The sequence below is a fragment of the Trichechus manatus genome, unplaced genomic scaffold (assembly GCF_000243295.1).
Source record: "Trichechus manatus latirostris isolate Lorelei unplaced genomic scaffold, TriManLat1.0 scaffold00171, whole genome shotgun sequence".
Lineage (NCBI taxonomy): Eukaryota > Metazoa > Chordata > Mammalia > Sirenia > Trichechidae > Trichechus > Trichechus manatus.
Window position 1 is genome coordinate 4,377,100 of NW_004444107.1, and position 19,575 is coordinate 4,396,674.

General features: G+C 39.8%; 1 protein-coding gene across 1 annotated transcript in view; it reads right to left on the reverse strand.

Moving 5' to 3' along the window:
* Nucleotides 1–5,268: 5,268 nt before the first annotated feature.
* The window catches only part of SEC24D (SEC24 homolog D, COPII coat complex component), a 104,313-nt gene continuing 90,006 nt past the window's right edge, over nt 5,269–19,575 (reverse strand). Inside the window, exons 20-23 of the mRNA XM_023741103.1 lie at nt 17,730–17,909; nt 14,830–15,021; nt 11,658–11,747; nt 5,269–6,095 (exon numbers count right to left, since the gene is read on the reverse strand). Coding sequence (XP_023596871.1) covers nt 5,955–6,095; nt 11,658–11,747; nt 14,830–15,021; nt 17,730–17,909 — 603 coding nt within the window. The 3' untranslated portion in view covers nt 5,269–5,954. The remainder of the gene's footprint in view (nt 6,096–11,657; nt 11,748–14,829; nt 15,022–17,729; nt 17,910–19,575) is intronic.

Here is a 19,575-nt window from a genome sequence, read left to right on the forward strand (position 1 = left end):
CAATGCTTCTGGAGGGGATGACCTCACTGGGAAATAGCTGAGTGGTGCCAACTGGGACAGCAGGAGTCCTCATGTTCTCCCAAGCTCTCCACAGAAGCAGGAGACCATGGGGGGCTCTGACAAGTCATCGGTATAAACCAAAGATTGTGCCAGTCACGTACAGATAGAGATTCAGATTGCAAAATGTGATTTTTTTTTTTTTTTTGCACACCAGAGTTTGTTGCAGATTCATATCTGCTAAATCTAATTTCTCCTAATGCATGAATGTGAACTTTTTGCCACATAGGCGTATTTGGCCCCCAAAATATTGATTAGGTAACATTAACCTGGAGTCTGTGGGTGGTTCAAGCAGGCTAGTTGGCTGCTAACTGAAAGGTTGGAGGTTTAAGGTCACCCAGAGGTGCATTGGAAGAAAGGCCTGGTGATTTTACTTCTGAAAAATCAGCCATTGAAAACCCTATGGAGCACAGTTCTACTCTGAACATATATGGGGTCGTCATGAGTTAGAGCTGACTCAACAGCAACTGGTGATGGTGAACCGTTAATCCAAATCATGGGGTATCCTAAAACTATTTTCAAACATGAATAATATGTATTTAAAGCAAGTTTTCTATGGACCCCAGAAAAACCCCAGTTTGAAAAATACTGACTTAAAGTCTTATTCTCTAAAAGGTCTTACAATTTCAAATTATTGAATTTTTTTTTTAACTGGTAAAATTTAAAAAAATCAAAATAAAAATGGATACCTTGAAAATTCTTAGAAAACTCTTGTATTCTTGAGATTGCATCTGCAGTTACTATTATTTTATTGATAGTTTCCTTAACTAGACGCTAGTAATGTCTCCCAAAATGGATTTTTTCTATATGTGATTTAGGACTGGATTTTCATGTATTACGTTTGGAGGACAATGGCTGTGGAAATCATGTTTGTGAGGAAAATGTTTTGGGAATTGGAGTCTGGCCTGGACAAGAGACACGACAGGGAGATGTGACAGCCTTCGAAATATCTGAAAACTCCTTATCAAGTGGAGGAGAGCTTGCAGGGAGTTTCAGGGAAACAATCTGTTACATACAATTTTCTAGCAAATAAAAGTGTTGATAAATGGCTGCCTGGGGAGGGAGTGAGTTCATCACATTCTCAAGCAGAAGCCAGAAAAACATCCATTAGAGATGACGACTAGGGAATTGTTGCCTCTTCCAGCTAAGATTTTTTGTTGGTTTGTTTCTCTTTTTATCCAGATTAGTCTTAAATCTTGTATTTTCAGCGTTGAATTTTGGTTAGGTTTTCCCTCCCCCCCTCTCCCAAGATATACCTTTTCTGGAAGATTACTGACTTTAACCTTTCTGGAAGGTTTTAGTGTGTCATGCCTCCTAGTGGAGCTGAAGCTCTACTTCAGATTACCTTTCCACGTTGGAAAAAACTCATCTAAAATTTGATCTTTGCTTTTCATTATTTTATTAATAGAGAAACGTTAGTTTCAAATTGGCTGAATATTAAAAAAAAATTTTAACAGACCATTCCTAACTATTCTCATTTTATATCATTAGGTTTAGACTTGTAGGAAGTGAAGGTAGCACCATTCAGTAACATTCCTCCAAGAAGTGTCTTCTTGCATGAGTGAATGCCTCTTATTTTTTCGTAATGGTTTCTAAACATTCGAAATACAAATTGTTTTTGCTTTATACTGAGGTTTTTAACACTTAAAGCAGCTTAGGCTACAGTTTTCTCATATTGATAAGTTTATTTTAATCTCTGAAACTATCTGTTAATTGCCACTGACATTTCTGTAGCATTTAAAGATAGTGGCTTGGTTTGAGGATGTCAATCAAGATACTTATGGCATAGTAGCAAATACTAGTAGGAGTCAGATTAGTCCTAGTTTTCACGATCCGTAGCAAGCTCAGTTAATAACAATAATAATTAACAGCAAAGAACACTTAAATAGTGCTTACTATTTGTCAGACACTGTTCTAAACTCTTTACATATATTAACAATCCTTGGAACAACCAAGTAGGAAACAGGCACAGAAAGGTTTCACATTTGCCCTAGATGACACAGCTAGTGGTGGAGCTAGTATAGAAACCCAGGTAGTTGTTCCAGAGCCCGTGCTCTTAGCCATTATGCTCTACCACCTCTCAAGGTCTTTGGGGAGTACTATTTCAGAATATCCATCCAGCACTTACACCATTTTGGCAACTAGTTATTCGTTATATATTGGGTTTCTCCTACCATTGAAAGCTAATCTCTCCATTTGTGCTCTGTATTATATTCCCTTCTGTCTTCCAAGGGTCTTGCCCATTTGAGTATTTTTCTGTCTTAAATTTTCAACATTCTTTTGAGTACAGTATTCTCACTTTTTTTTTCCCAACATAATACTGGCTTCTTCCTGTCAGCATTTAAATGTCAAATCCCTGCCTGTCGTAAAACCCAAAACCCTCCCTTCCACCTTTAACCCTCTCATCTCCTTCTTGAGTTCCTCTGTCTCCCTTTCCTCAACCTATCTCAATCTAGCGCATACATCCTCACTAATCCAGTGGAACTGCTCTCACTGAAGTCCCCCAGGGCTTTTTCACTTATTCCAACATACATTTAAGCCTTTAATGTGCCTTTTGGAAGCCTGTATTGACCACTCTCTCCATGCCTTGACAGCCTCTTGCCAAGTTTTCCTTCTTAGCTCTCTGGCCCTTCCTTCCCAGACTCCTTTGCAGGTTTCAGTTTTGCTGTCTGCCTCAGGAGTCTGCTGCCTTCTCACTCTACATAGTCACCCTAGGTTATTTCATCCACCTTCTATGTCTCTATATGTGGATGACTTATCTCTAGTCCAGAACTCTCTCTTGAGCCTTAGAACCATATTTTCAGGCACTCTTGTTTATCTCACTTGGATATCTTGCAAGCCATCTCTACGTGTACAAATTTGAACCCAACACTTTCCTTCCACCTTTTGCCCATGTGTGCATGCATTTGCACGCACACACCCACACACAGTCTGCTTCTAATCTTGTGTTCCCTTTCTTAGGGATGGCCTCACTGTCTACCCATCTGTCCAAAGCAGAAACCTGGGTATCATTTTCTGACACTTTCTTTTCTCTCACTAACTTTGCCTTCCCACCATATACCATTATTTTAGTTCAGGCCACCATGAATGAACTAGGACGATCACTCTGACAATCTTTTAATGGTCTCTCTGCTTCTGGCTCAACCCTGACCTTCTAAATAGTAATAATGCCACTCTGTTGCTTAAATAACTTTGAATATCTTCACTTTGTCATTAGGATTAAGTTTAAACTCCCCCTTGACCAGGACTCACTCACCATACCCAGCCCTCCAGCTTATCTTTTGCCACTTTGGCTCTTGTTGGTAAGTTCCAGTAAGTTTATTGAAAGGGTAATCCATGCTCTCTCCTACTCTGGGCCTTCATGGATATTTTTCGCTCTGCTGGAATATTTATCAGTACCCCTAGTTACCTGGCTAATGGCTACTAATCTTTTCAGGCCTCAGCTTCCATATAACTTCCTCTGGGAAATCTCTACTGATGACACCATCTCCATCTAGACTAGGTCAGATATCCCTGCTATGTGCTCACTGTAGCATTTCATAGCACTTACAAAGCCTTACTGTAATTTTGGAGATGGCAGGGACCTGTTTGTGCTGCTCGTTGTCTGTGTCCCCAGTAGAGGGCACAGTGCATGGCACACAGGAGGTGGCAATAAGTGTTTGTTGAATGAAAACATACTACCTCCTAAAATGGTACATTGTATTTTCTGAGCTCCTAATTACTCAGAAAGTTCTTTCAACTGAATGGCACCTTGCTCCTTCTATTTACTGGTTCTGGTTCTATATTCTAGGGAACACACAGAACATATTACTAGGCTGCCTTCAAGTGAATAAAGGAACGTGCTCTGTGCCTCTGTTCCATGTGGAGTGTGGTGCCTAGAGCAGAACACTCATCTAGGTGTGGTCTCCCCTCCAAGAGTAGAGTGGGACCATTGTTATACTCATCTGACATGCTAACCCTGTAAGAAAGCAGATTGAGATCACATTTGCTTTCATCCCACTACTGACTCATATTGACAAACTCCCTAGGTTCTTTTTAGTATGTGCTGTGCCCAAGAAGGAGTCCCTAAGTGGTGCTAACAGCACATTCAGCTGCTAATCTAAAGGTTGGAGTTTCAAGTCCACCCAGAAGCACCTGGGAAGAAAGGCCGGTGATCTACTTCTGAAAATGCAGCCACTGAAAACCTTCTGGAGCACAGTTCTACTCTGACACACATGGGTTCACCAGAGTGAGTTGAAATCGACTTGATGCCAACTGTTTGGTTGTTGTTTCCAAAAAGGATTTCCTTCACCCCTGCATGTTCATTTGGTTTTTGGATCCAAGTCTAGAACTTTATTTCTTCTTGTTAAACTTGTCCAAGTCACGTGAAACATTGTATCAGTTGCCTAACATGTGGAGGGGATTTTAAGCCTGTTAGTTTGTTATTCTACTCAATTTCTTGACATTTACTAATAAACCTTTCTAGCCATGTAATCATAAACAAGGTACTTAATCACTTCAAGCCTGTTCATGTGTAAAATGAGGGTTGCTGAGAAGAATAAATGTGGTAGTATTCACAAAGCATTAGCACAGTTCTTGGGACATGGTATATACTGAATATATTTTAGGTATTATAATTATTTTTTATGTAAATCATTGATAACAAAGTTGAACAAGATTGAACAAGGCAGATACAGGACAGATGCCTGTGTCACACGACTCAAAACCACTCTCCTAGGTTTATATCCAAGGAGCCCTGATGACACAGTGGTTAAGTGCTCGGCTACTAACTGAAAGGCTGGGTGGTTCAAACACGCCAGCCACTCCGAAGGAGAAAGATATGAGTCTGTTTCTATAAAGATTAAACCTCGGAAACCCTATGGGACAGTTTTACTCTGTCCTATAGGGTTGCTATGAGTCAGACTTGACTGGATGGCAATGGGTGGTGTGGTGGTAGGTTTATATCTATTAATTATGATCATTTGATGATTTCTTGTAGCCTGTTTCCATTTACCTTGCCCACAAGGACATAATTAGAGAACTTTTTAAATGCCTTTCTCAAGTAACATAGTCTCTGATATTTCCTTGATTTACTTATTACCTAAGACTCTCCAACCTTCAAAAAAAAAAAGTTTTCCTGATTTGTTCTCAGTGATCCCATCCAAACAACTTTTGGCCAAGATACTTTGAATACTACTCTTTATTTCTTTTCAAAATCCCAAAATACATTAAAAGAGCATATGAAGTGATTTATTGATACTGGTTAAGATCCATTATATACAGGTAGAAACCTTCAAAATTGTACAAAGAACCATTCAGAATATTGATGGACAGTTTTATAGACAAAACAACTAGAAAATTGTTGAAACATACACAACGTATAATTATGAAAAAAAAATGTAGAATACAGATGATTCTACCGGATAGACTCTAAGGTTATTAAAAGTCTGTTATACAAACCTTAAGTTGAAAAATGTGTTCAACGGGGTTACATGGTTTTAAAAAATTAGGTATAATGTAAAAGTTAGGTTTTGTTTTTTTCTCATTGCAAATGAGAGAGGAACCAAGACAAATTTTTACTCCAAATCTATACATTTTGAAAAATAATTTATGTCTAACACAAAGAAAAATGAGAATGTTTACAGTTCTGTAAACTATGTCTTCCATGAAATGCAAACTGTATCAGTTTTAAAAGTTAAAAATTGTGCAGTCAGAAATAGACTGTTCCCATTAAGATACAGCTGTACCTTCATTGGCTTTATACCTGAGCACCAAAGCTGAAGTTCTAAATGCCATCTTGGAAAGCTATTCTGAAAGGGAGCAAGAAATCAAAACTAGTTTGTTATCATCTGGAGAATTGGGCACCAGGAAGGAGATTATCTCCTTAAAATGCAACATCAACAATAGAGAAGGTTCACTTAATTCAGCAGCTGGCAGATCTCCTTGTGAACACAACAAAGGAAATCCACGTAAGACGATCCTCCATAAAGTCCTTTGTCTTCCACCAGAAACTGTCGGAAAACCATTTCGGGCTGCTCTCGCTGCTTTACTATTGTCAGCTAGGAAAACAGCAACAAGATGTATCTGTTTATAAAAGTTTTCTCACTGTGGTTCAATTCTGTGTGCTTCAATTGACTGAATATTATAGAATGTCCACTACGTGTGAGGCTGTGGAGGATGGCATGGAAGTGCCTGCTCTCCAGAGTGGAGACGCTGATCCCAGAACTGCAAACCCAAGGTGTACCATTACAAGTGGCAAAAATGAAACACAAGCAAAGTGCTATGGGAAAGGTTTTACAATGGTAGGGATTATAGCTTAGGGACAATGGTGGCGACTAAGCCTTAAAGGATTTCCTGAAGACTAGGTAGGGGGTTGGGTCAGGGAATATTCCATACTGGAATACCATGTACCAAAGATACATAAATGGCTGGCAGGTAAATTAACACAGGCTTCTAAAGGGCAGTGGAAAATGAAGGACAAACTACCATAATAGTAAGTTTGGATTTTTGCAGAAACTGCAATTCAGCAAAGGTGTAGAATGAATTGAGATAGTGTAAGGAGCAGCAGCATGAGTGAGATGAGGGAAACGAGACAGGAAGCTACAGGAATCCTCTAAGTGGGAGGTGATCAGGATCTGAATCGGGCAGTGGAGGTGGAAAGACTGGGTAGATCTGAGAGATGCTACAGAGGTAGAATGCAGAATGGAGAACTCTTGTTTCTCCCTCATTGCAGAGCTCTAGGGCTGCGTTGTCCAGTACTGTAGCTATCAGCCATATGTGGGTACTGAGCATTTGAAATGTGGCTAGTCCAAATTGAGATATGCTGTAATTGTAAATACACAATGGATTTCTAAGACTTAGTACAAAAAACTAAAATTAAAAAAAAAACTACAGTAATTATAGTGATTACATGTAGAAATGATAATATTTTGGCTATACTGGATTAAACAAAATATATTATTAAAATGCATTTTTACTTTTTTAATGTGGCTATAAGAAAATGTAAAATTACATATGTGGCTTGCATTATTGGACAGTGCTTCTCCAGGGAGCAAGACTCACAGGGAAGAAGTCCAGAAGGGGACAGTTTTCTCATAAATACTCAGAACCCTTCTTAAGGTTCCTAGGTGGTGCGCACATTTTGCACTTAATTACTGTACTATCCTAAAGGTTGGCAGTTTGAACTCAGCCAGTGGTGTTACGGAAGAAAGGTTTAGTGATCTGTTTCAGTAAGATTACAGCCAAGAAAACCCTATGGAGCAGTTCTACTCTGTAAACATGGGATCACCGTGAGCTGGAATACGACTCGACAGCAATGGGTTTGGTTTGGTTTTGGGACCTCCTTAACTCCTATGGTGGCGTAGTGGTTAACTGCTATAGCTGCTAAACAAAAGGTCAGCAGTTCGAATCCACCAGGCACTCCCTGGAAACTATGGGGCAGTTCTACTCTGCCCTACAGGGTTGCTATGAGTCGGAATTGACTCGACAGCAAGTCAACTCCTATTGAAGGAAGTTGGAGTAGGTGATATGATTAGCCAGAATTTGACATTTACTGAGCCATAACTGGGGTTACTTGAGCCTTACACGTAAAACAACGTCCTTACGCCTGCTTCATGTAGAATTAGGAGGAGCCAGGGCATCCCCTCCACTTTTTCCTCTCATAAGCCAAAACCACAAGAAGGGCCTGCATGGGGGAAGGGCCTGCAGTTAGTTACCAGCTTCCGCAGCTGCAGCTGGGATGGTATGTTCAATTTTGGGTGGGAGAACCCCCTCTCTACTTTTGCTTTATAAGCTTTTTAGTTATCAAGGAGAATAACTGTGTCACCACAGCTTGCTTTTTTCCTTTATTATATTTTGGCCTGGGCCCTAGCTGACAGGCTTTAAACTACCCCTAACCTAATAATAATATTATAACAACAACAGCTGCTACTGCTACCAGTCCAACTTAACTAATTCTGTGTGGATATGTAAGGACGTGTGTGATGGGTTTCGATGTCAGTCTAGGTGCTGGGGGGTGGCACTTGAACAGCGGCACCAAACTATGCAGTGTGTTCAGAGCAGATGCCACCCTGATATGGGGAAGCAACTTAACCTCTTAATGGAAATGTCTCTGGAGGAGTTTAAGACTGGCATCCTGGAAGGCTGAAATGAAGGCTATTTTCTTTTTATGCACTTTCTTTCTGGTGCCACTATGACTCTGCTGTTACCTGTGAAGGGCAACAGCAGTGAGGGTCTAGCCGCAGTGATGCAGCTCAAGCTGAAACTGGGCAGAATGAGAAATTGTGGAGGGGAGAATCTGAGGCTCCAATTTCTTTAGAATTTTATTTCTCTATGGAAATTAATGGGAGGAAGTTCATATTGCTCATTTGAGGGGTATTTTCTATTGCTGCCATTCACTTGGGTTATTATCTTCTAGGTTTTCATGTGGTCCTCACTGTTCAGCCTCCTAGGACAAAGAATGTCTGGTCATAATTAGAGATGGGAAATACAGCCGGGAGGGAAATTCAGTGTCAGGAGAAACTTAGCTGTAAAGTAAACGTCCTGCCCTACCGCTGACATCTCTATAGATAAAAGTGGAATCGCCCACCACTTGTTCCAGGATGATACAGAAAGTAAGGGTCTCCTGGAGGTGGTAGGTGGGCTGCCTTGACACAGAAATAGCTTTCTCCTCAAGGGCCATACCCACACAAGTAAGAGTAAAAAATACTGGGATGGATTGGGGATCTTTTATTCTCTCCCTTTACATTTCTGTAGGGAGGGACGTAGCCCTGTAGAGTCGGGGAGAATATTAAAATGATCACTGCTGGTCCCTCGCCCCACTTCCTATGTGCCCTCTCCACAGAGGACTGGCTAATGCAAGTAGTCTGAATGTGATATTCTCTGGGTCACATTACCTTTGGCCTTAAAGAATTACTGAATATAAGGTTTGCTTCAAAAGCCAATCTCATCTTTCACTGCCTGCCTCGTAGCCAATAGCTAAATGATGGGAGTGATCAGGATAATCCAGAAAGAATGTGTTGAAGAGAAGAAAAGGGAACATCGATTCTTAAGGGACAGGTGAAGGAAAAGAAGCCAAAGAAAATGGGTGAGAAAAGAGAAGAATCAGGAGAGTATGATATTTTGAAAGCTAACAGAAAAGACTTTGAGGGGGGGAAAAAAAACCCATTGCCGTCGACTTTGTTCTGACTCATAGCGACCCTATTGAACAGAGTCAAACTGCCCCATAGGGTTTCCAAGGAGAAGCTGGTGGATTCGAACTGCCGACCTTTTGGTTAGCAGCTGAGCTCTTAACCACTGCGCCACCATGTATTTAATTTTGTAAATGCTGGAAAGGGATTGAGAATCAATTGTTTTAGCAATCATGCAGTCCAGAGAGAACTGGAGAGATGGGAAATAAGGAAACAGACGCAGTGAACATAGACTTTTTTTTTGAGAAGTCTGGTGGTAAAAAGTCTGGCACATTTCAAGTGTTTAATAAATATCTGTAGAATGAACGAAAGGAAGTAAAGAAGAATCTTGAAGAAGTAGCACCTTCAATGAAGACAGATTTGAATAGTTTATAAACTGTAAAAAGGATTCAGTGGGGAAAATAATCTAGACAACACAAGATGAAGAAGAGGTAACAAATAACATTTGGAACATGCAGAACCACTAGAATTTATAAGTATGGCATTTGAGTTGGATTTTGGGTAACTGGGAACATAGTGTGGGAAAATCTTTTTTTTTTTTTTTTTTTCCTCCCCAGCAAATTTAAAAGTATGCAGACGCCTAGGGCTAAAAGGGTTGATTCTCTGAAAAACAAATTAGCATAGTCTGGAAGGTAGCTGTGCCTTCTGGATTTGACTTTGTTCTTCCTGACCCTTCCATTCCAGCTTTTTCTTTCTTATCTTGATTCTTTAAAAGTGCACTTTCACTTTCTTTCTATGGCCCATTTTCAAATGTCAGAGAAAAAAGGGACATGGTGTAGTGCTAGATGCATTGGACTAAGCAGCTGGTCCTAGACTTGATTCTGACCAAGTTAGTTAACTCCTTTGGGCCTCAGTTTCATATCTGTTAAGCGGAGGTGGGGAAAGTGAGGTGGTGAGTTGGACCAGATATCTCCTAGATTCTTTTAGCACTGACATCCACAGATTTAGATATTTCAAATTCTTGACTGAGATAGCACCCTGAGAGGTCAAACAAATCTTACAAATAACAGATAAATTTGCATGTGGCACATAAGAAAGTGTGATTCATTAAATATTTGAGATGTAATTATTTTAGCATGCAATTGCTTTTATTTTATTTACACATAATATTCAGAGCTTACTCCAGATCTTTTTATAATCAAGGCTGACATGTCCTTGATAAGGGGTTATTGGAAGAAGTGTGAGAACAGAAAGCAGAGTAAAGTTTGAGAACAGAAAGCAGAGTAAAGTTTTTGCTTAAGTTTTCCTTGAAGGAGTGGCTACTGAGCACAGGGATGATCCCCATTTTCATTCTCTTCTCTGCATATGGGACCAGTTGTAGGGATGCAGTTGCTGCAGCAGGGGACAAAGATGGACCACCATGATGTGCGTTCCAAATTCCAGTGATTTTTAATTTGTGTTTCATGGGACCCTAAGATTTCATGACCTGTCTCCAGGGCATTCTGACAGTGTCCAGTGGAGAACGTGTTTAGCTGGGGCCTTCACTGGCCCTGCCCTAAAACTGAGCCCAATTAAGCGCTGTGTGATGTAAAAACAGTTCTGGGAAGGTTCTCTCATATGTCTGCTAGAGACTAATTGTAAAGCTGCTCATTAGTTCAGTTTATCCAAGCTCTACTTAAAGTTGATGTTTGCAGGCATGAGTTACTTTCAAGGTTAAGAATGTTGATTTAGATTGTCATCACAGTTGCCTTTCGGGGGAAAACTGGCCCTACAATACCCTGGTTCTTGTAGAGGTCTGCCTCCAGGTGAGTTTACCTATACCTCAGCAGTAAGTAGCATTGGGTAGAAGAAAGCTAAGGGAGAAGGACAGACTGAGGGTAATTCTAGATAATCAAAGCAACCATAACAAAGCATTTGTCTTCTAGGAAGAGTGGGATGGGAGAGAAACTGAATCTCTAGACTCAAGGGGTTGTCAAATAAAGAAATAAACCATCATCGGTACATTCCAAATTCCAGGAGACCCTCGTGTTGAGCTCAGGAAGGAAGAGAGATTAGTAGCTGGGACTTAGCAACAGGGTATAATTTTCTTGGGTTCCAAATATTTTAAATTCTTTTACTCAAACTCCAAAAAGGTTAGAAGGGCTAGAATAACAAAACTTTTTAGAGGTCATAAATCAAAAGTTGTAAAAATTCAATGCTACAAATGTTCTGATTAGGCCCCGAAGGAAAAGTCATTTCAAAACCTGTTATTGATATCAGTTACTCTTAAACCATTAACAAAATCTTCATGATTACTAATACTTTACTAAAATCATCTGTGGTGGTATCTGCTTATTTGTGTATGTCTGTGACTGATAATTAGTATATTTAGAGGATAGTGGGGGTTTCTGTATCAAAGATCACTTCATAAAAATACAGGACATGCATTTAAAAAATCTTCAGTGAAATAAAATTAAAAAAACCTTGAAGGAAAAAAAAAAATCTCAATCTTACCTTCACTGAATATGGCCTCTTCTGCTGGATAATACTCATTATCAATCTGAGTTTTTGAGAGTATGGGCTTTCCACCTCAGGCAGTAAAGTCTAGATTTAAGAAAATATAAGTTTCAGTTTCAGTACAATTTATACCATTTAGATAGAAGCAGCAATGTGAGATTGTTAGAATGTTAAAATTTAAAAGCATCCCTCTAAGATCATATACTTGATTATTGGTTTAGTTCATTTACCTGAAAGCCAAAAATGTGGAAAAATGCACTGAAAATTAATTGTTCTTATTGGAATAGATTTCTATCAATGAACCAATTATTTCTGTCTTCTGAAAATAAAAATCCTTCTCTGGAATTTGGCACACGCACATCACTGAAAAGACACAATAGGTGTCTGTTTCATGCAAGGGATGTCTCTGGGCCATTCCCCATGAAGGTTTAATCACTTTTCAAGATGGATATTTCAAGGCCACGTTGTCAGAAAAAAGAATGTACTTTATTCCATCACTGAATCAGTTGCACAACCCTGAAGCATAATCACATTTCTAAAACGCCATGCAAGTACCACTGTTCCAAGATTAAAACAAACCATCATATGCTGATTTCTTAAGGGGAATGGGGCCTCTTAAAATTCCCTGAAATCTGGTTAATAGTCTGCAAAGATAACAATCCAATTGCACACAGCCTCCAAGGGATGTGAAGGATCTGGGCTTAGATTTCTTCCCTTAAAACGGAACTAAATGCTAATGCTTACTTCTCAGCAAGAAGGTGTCAAGAGATAATCCATCATCTGTGAACTGGCCACAGAAAAGGTGAGTTAGAATGTTTTACCAGGAAGCCACAACCCTCAGGAAAAGATTATGGCCATATTTTCCACAGGAGTTGTAAGAAAAGCAGGAAATTCATCATTAATACACTCCATGCCCCCACTGTATTCTTTGGCAGTAAGGTAGACCTTTTTATTCGACAAATAATATAAATATATTTCATGTATGTGTTTCAGAAGAGCCCTGAGGCGCAAATTGTTAAGTGCTCAGCTGCTAACTGAAAGGTTGGCTGTTTGAACAGACTCAGCAGCTCCACTGGAAAAAAGACCTGGCGATCTGCTCCCTTAAATATTAAAACAGAACAAACAAACAAACAAAAAAAACCCCAAAGCCGTTGCCATTGAATCGATTCCGACTCATAGTGACCCTATAATAAAATAAATAAATATATTATAATAAAATAAATATTACAGCCTAGAAAACCCTATGGACAGTTCTACTACGTTACATTGGGTTGCTATGAGTCAAAATTGACCTGACGGCACACAACAATAACAAATGTTTCAAAGTACCAACTGCCTCTAGAAAGAAAGCTGCCGACGTTTTTATCTTTTATTTTTTGAAGAAGGCTGAGAAGAGGTGCTGATACAGCACAAACCTCCCAATTGCTGCTTTGTGGTAGATATTCAGCTCAGCAAATATGCATTTAGCATTTACTATGTCAATACAAGTACTCCTTGGGTGATGTTAACCGGGTAATGAAAACGGTTAAGTACTTGGCTGCTAACTGAAAGGCTGGTAGTTGAGTCCACCCAGAGGTGCCTTGGAAGAAAGTCGTGGCAATCTACTTCTGAAAAATCAGCCATTGAAAACCCTGTGGGGCACAGTTCTACTCTGACACGGATGAGGTCGTCACGAGTTGGAATCAATGGCAACTGGTAGACAGAGTATATCAATACACTGTGATGGAAGAGGAAGCTTTCTAAATTTTATAAAACCCTTCAGACTTATAGTTCTTTGTATACTAAATTTTAATTAATTTATTGTTTTTTAGTTTTTAAAAACTGCATTTCTAATCATTCCTGAATTTCAACTGTATGCAGACATCTTACCGTTTCTAGTTTTTTAACCTGAAAACTAGGAGCCCTTGGGTGGCGCAACAGTGAAGTGCTCGACTACTAGCCGAAAGGTTGGTGGCTCGAACCCATCCAGGAGAGCCTAAGGAGACAGGCTTGGTGATCTGCTTCCAAAAGGTCACAGCCTTGAAAACCCTATGGAGCAGTTCTATTCTGCACACATGGGGTCACCATGAGTCAGAATCGGCTCAATAGGAATTAGCAACAACAATCTTAAAACTAGTCTCTTAATGGAATATAGACACCTTTACAATTTTTAAATTCGTTTAAAAATATACTGTTGACATTCATAATGGATATGCAGCTCTCTAAACTGACCACCTATCCATGAAACCTTAAATTTTAATCCTGCCCCTTCCTCCAAGATGGTATTTATCTCCAAACTGCTGTACCTTCGTTCCAAAAACTGGGGATCGAGCTAGTCTTATGCCATCTTGACATAACATAAGCGAGGTTTGAGGGCACAAACTGTGTCTGTTGAGCTCTATGGCGGAACTCATAAGGAATTCACCATCAAGCAGAGTAAGACTAGAACCATCACAGCAATGATGCTCATGCAACAAAGGTCTGCATATAAGGTTTGCAATAAATGCTGACTCTCAAGTAAATTAAAATTGCTAGTTTTTCCTCAGAAACTTTAAAAATAAAATAAATTGTATTCATCTCCACATTCAAACCCACAATATCTTCTCATGATAGCAACAGAGCAGGGTATACTCTGTTCTTGTGAGTTTATTATTTTGTAACTCACTGATCTGATTTAATCTGTAGCAGAACACCCATGAATGATTTCTGCCATTCCTTTGAGTATGCAGCTCAGCATCAAGAATGAGCTCAGAAGATATGCCCATGCCCATGGAGACACACCTGAATTCAGTTCTTGCCTCTCTCAGTTACCACCTGAATGAACTTGTCTCCAAGCCTCAACTGATTCATCTGTAAAGTGCTGATAACAGTGTCCATGTCATTGATTTGTTGTGAGAATTAAATGAAGTTGTAGATTTAAAGTACTCAGAGCACAGTGACTAGCACATAGTAAATGATCTAGAAATTTCTATTAAAATCATATATTTTAGTTCTTTGATAACTTAATACAAATAACTTTAAACCCGCTTGTTATTCATCAAAACATGACATAATCTGATTCTTATAAAAACTATACGCTTTATTGTTTTTTCTTCTTTGTAAAATATATGGTGGCACATTAACAAAAAATATTTAAGAATTTATATTTTGGATGTTACCACAAAACAATGAAAAAAAAAAAGATACTTGCCGTATCTGTGTTGATATGTGCAAAAGATGGCACATTAAATATTCCTTGGATCACTTCTGGTGGGCTACTTACTCCCAACCATAAGAACATATTTAGACCATTAGCCAGTAGGAATATTCCTTCTTCTGAAAGACGGGACTCAGAGCAACGAATAGCAGCAGGTAAAGTTGAACTCTTGACATCTAATGTGTGCTGTGTAGGCAAAGACAAGGGAGTTAAAAACTCCTCCCTACCTCCCTTTCTTCCTTCCTCCCTTCATTCCATCTTTCTTCTTTCCTTCCTTCCAGTTCATATTTAATGAGTGCCTACTATGTGCCAGATATTGTTCTAGTCATTAGACAATAATTCCTGCCTTGTGCAGCTGATGTTTTTTGGAGGGAGGGAGAGACAATAACCAAAATAAGTAAAATATATAGAATTTTAGGCAGTGTTAAGTTCTAGGAAGAAAAGTGAAGCAGGAAAGTGGGGTAGGGCATATCAGTGGTGGTGGTGGGGACAGGTATTACAAATTTAAATAGGGTAGTTAAGGAAGGCTTTGCTAAGAGGGTAATTTCTGAGTAAAGACCCACAGAGATGAGAGAAGGAGCCATGGTGATATCTGGGGGGAGAGCATTCCACAGGGAGAGAATAGCTAGTGCAAAGGCCCTGAGGCAAGAGCCTGTCTGAGGTGTCTGAAGATCGGCAAGGAAGCCCGTATGGCTGCAGTGAAGTGAGAAAGGGGAGAGTAACAGAGATGATGTTGGAAAGAAGGAGGGGAGGGTAGTACAGATAATACTGGGTCAGGCGGTAAGAACTTTGGCTTTTACTGTGATGGGAAATATTGGAGCGTTCTGAGCAGAAGAATGACATGGGCTGACAAGAATTTTAACAAGCTTTTAAAAGATGACTCTAATTTCTGTATTGAAAACAGATGGAGGGAGAGGCAAAGGTGAGAGTAAGGAGGCTTGTTAGGAGGTTACTGCAATATCCAGGAGAGAGATGATTAGGCTTGAATCTGGGTGGTGACAGAAGACAAGGAGAGAAGTGGGCAGACCCTGGCTATTCTTAGAAAGGAGAGCTGACACTTGCTGACAGAGGAGATGTGGTGTATGAGAGAAAGAAAGAAGGATAACTGCAAGATTTCTAACCTGAAGAACTGGAAGGAGGGTGTGGTGATGAACGACATGGAGAAGACTGCAGGAGAAGCAGGCTTAGGAGGTAAGATCAGGGGCTTGGGTTAAGATATCCACTTCCAAGGAGACATTCAGCAGGTGACAGAGACAAGTACATTTACAGATCAGGGAAGGGTTGGAGATATGAATTTGGGAATCATTCATGTGTAAATAGAATTTAAAGCCATGAGAACAGATGAGACTGCCAAGGGAATGAGTGTAGACAGAAAAGAGAGGCTATGCAGGGAGTGAGCCCTGGGACACCCCAACAGGAAGACATGATAAACTAACCAAGGAAGCAGAAGAAGGAGTGGCCAGTGAAGTAGGGGGAAAACTAGAAGACAAGTGAAAAAGGTGTTTCAAGAGGAAGTGACAGACTGTGTCAAATGTTGTTGACAGGTCAGAAAAGAGGAGGACTGAGAACCGCTCATTGGACTTAGAAACATGTTGGTCACTAGTGACCTGGGCAAGAGAATTTTAGTGGTGTGGTAATGTTCTTCACCTTGAGAGCTCCAGGCTCTCTGGCTTACAGATTTTTGATAATCCAATTCTATCTGAAAATCTATCATTTGTAATTATTCGCATCTAATGTTCATATTGTTTGAAAGAATTAACAGATTTTTGCTTCTAACCTAATTTAGCAGTGAATGCACTGTTAGCAAGAGTCTGAATATGAGTTTGGATACAGAAGTTAGAAATAAGTTGATCAGCCTTCTCTCTTCTCTCTCAATTTGCAGGGTTCCAACTTTACTGAATTATTTAGATGATTGCTTTTCTTTCCTAATTCCAAAACTGGTAGTCTTCAATTGAGTAGGCAGATTGAAAAGTCAGTAAACAAGCTGAACAACTCAGCTTCAGTTGTTCAAGAAATCTACTTTATTAACATTAGAGGCAACTTATGTATGTGTATATGGGATCTTATGAACCCGTTAGGTCTTAAGGGAAAAGAACCTATTTGCAGAGTGCAGGGGCCTTCAAGACATGAAGGATTGACTTAGTTTTAAGGGCAAGGACAAGGCGGTGGTGGTGTTGTCAGTTGCCCTTGAGTTGGTTCTGACTCAAGGTGATCTTATGTATAACAGAACAAAATATTGCCCAGTCCTGTGCCATCTTCATGATTGCTGGTTTGAGTCCACTGTTGTGGCTAATGTGTTAATACATCTCATTGAGGGTCTTCCTCATTTTTGCTGGCCCTCTACCAAGGATGCTGCAGGTATCCTTAAATATATGCTGATTTGTAAACCTCCGATTCTATTTGGGTAAGGCTAATCATAGCCATTCTGGTAAATGTGGTGACAATTAGACATTCACACACTGTATTAAAACAGATGAATACAAGTGGTCACATAAGATCCCATACACACACATATAAGGTGCCTCTAATGCTATAAAGTAGATTTCTTGAATTGAAACTTAGCTTGCTCAGTTTGTCTACTGACTTTTCAATCTGCCTACTCAATTGAAGACTACCAATTTTGAAATAAGGAAAGAAAAGCAATCATCTAAACAATTCTGTAAAGTTGGAACCCCTCAAATTCCTCCCTCTACCATACTGAGCACATGGGATGCTGGTATACTATTTATTCAAAAGAGTCTCTGTGCTAAATCCCATACCACACGCTTGGAAGGCACTCATGACTTCAAATCTCTTCTTAAGAACAAAATGTTTCAGATACAACATGTGGAAAAGCACGAATTATGATTCCTTTCCAAACTCTTCTAGGAAATGCACCACAACAGCATACTTACGATTGGCAGAAGTTGTGGGTAGAAGAAAAGCTGAGAGTCAGCCACACCCATGGTCATGACCAGCTGTCTCTGAAACGTCCGCTCATCTGTTGAGATCTCTGGTCTGCTGAGCAGCACACAGCTTTTTAACAAACAATTCATGTACACTGGCAATACTTTCATGGAATCTGGTAGAATAAGCTGAAAAAGAAAGACACTGGTTTTACATGCTTGTTTTGGCCTTTACTGAGAAAGAAACCCTAAGCTTTATCTGTAAGATAGATGTATTATTTGTTTTTGAGGTTGTTGTGAGGATTAAATGGTAACCTATATAAAGCATGTAGAGCACAGTTAACTGGCACATAAAAAAAATTAAAAAACCAAACTCAGTGCTGTCAAGTCAATTATGACTCATAGTGACCCTACAGGACAGAGTAGAACTGCCCCCATAGGGTTTCCAAGGAGTGACTAATGTACTCAAACTGCCGACCTTTTGGATAGCAGCTGATCTCTTGACCACTGCACCACCACAGCTCCACATAGTAGTTGTCTGAATAATTATTGTTGTTGTTAGCTGTCATAGAGAGTCAGGCTGTTTTTATTTTCTTTAGTGTTATAGAAACCTGGCACAGTGGTGAACAGCTCAACAGTAAGGCCAGACTGCCCAGAATTGAACCCTGGCTCTGCCTCTTACTAGGTGTGTGATCTTGGGCAAATAACTTAACCTCTCTTTTCTTCAGATTTCTCATCTGAAAATTGGGGGTGGGGGGGGGAGTAGTAAATCTATTTCATGATTATGGGGTTGTGGTGGTTGTTGTTGTTAGGTGCCATCGAGTTAATTCCTACTCATAGCGACCCTATGTACAACAAAACAAAACACTGCCCGGTCCTGCACCATTCTCACAATCGTTATGCTTGAGTCCCCTGTTGCAGCCACTGTGTCAGTCCATCTAGTTGAAGGTCTTCCTCTTTTTCCCTAACCCTCTACCTTACCAAGCATGATGTCCTTCTCCAGGGACTGATCCCTTCTGATAACATGGGGTTGTTAGGAGAATTAAATGATTATTGATTTCTAAAGCAAATTATGGGTAATGTTGCGAAGGATGGGAATCCCTGAACACTTAATTGTGCTCAAGAGGAACTTCTACCAAGAGGCAGTTGTTGGAACAGAACATGGGGATACTGTGTGGTTTAAAGTCAAGAAAGGTGTGCATCAGGGTTGTATCCTTTCACTATACTTATTCAATCTGTATGCTAAGCAAATAATCTGAGAAACTGGACTATATGAAGAAGAACATGGCATTAGGATTGGAGGAAGACTCATTAACAACCTGCATTATGCAGATGACACAACTTGCTTGCTGAAAGTGAAGAGGACTTGAAGCACTTACTGATGAAGATCAAAGACCACAGTCTTCAGTATGGATCACACCTCAACATAAAGAAGGCAAAAATCCTCAGAACAGAATGAATAAGTAACATCATGATAAATGGAAAAAATACTGAAATTGTAAAGGATTTCATTTTACTTGGATCCACAATCAATGCCCATGGAAGCAGCAGTCAAGAAATCAAACGACATATCGCACTGGGCAAATCTGCTACAAAAGACTTCTTTAAGGTGTTAAAAAGCAAAGATGTCACTTTAAGGACTAAGGTGCGCCTGACCCAAGCCATGGTGTTTTCAACTGCCTCATGGGCATGCGAAAGCTGGGTAATGAATAAGGAAGATCGAAGAACAACTGACGCCTTTGAATTATGGTGTTGGCAAAGAATAATGAATATACCATGGATTGCCAAAAGAACGAACACATCTGTCTTGGAAGAAGTACAGCCAGAATGCTCCTTGGAAGAGAGGATGGCGAGA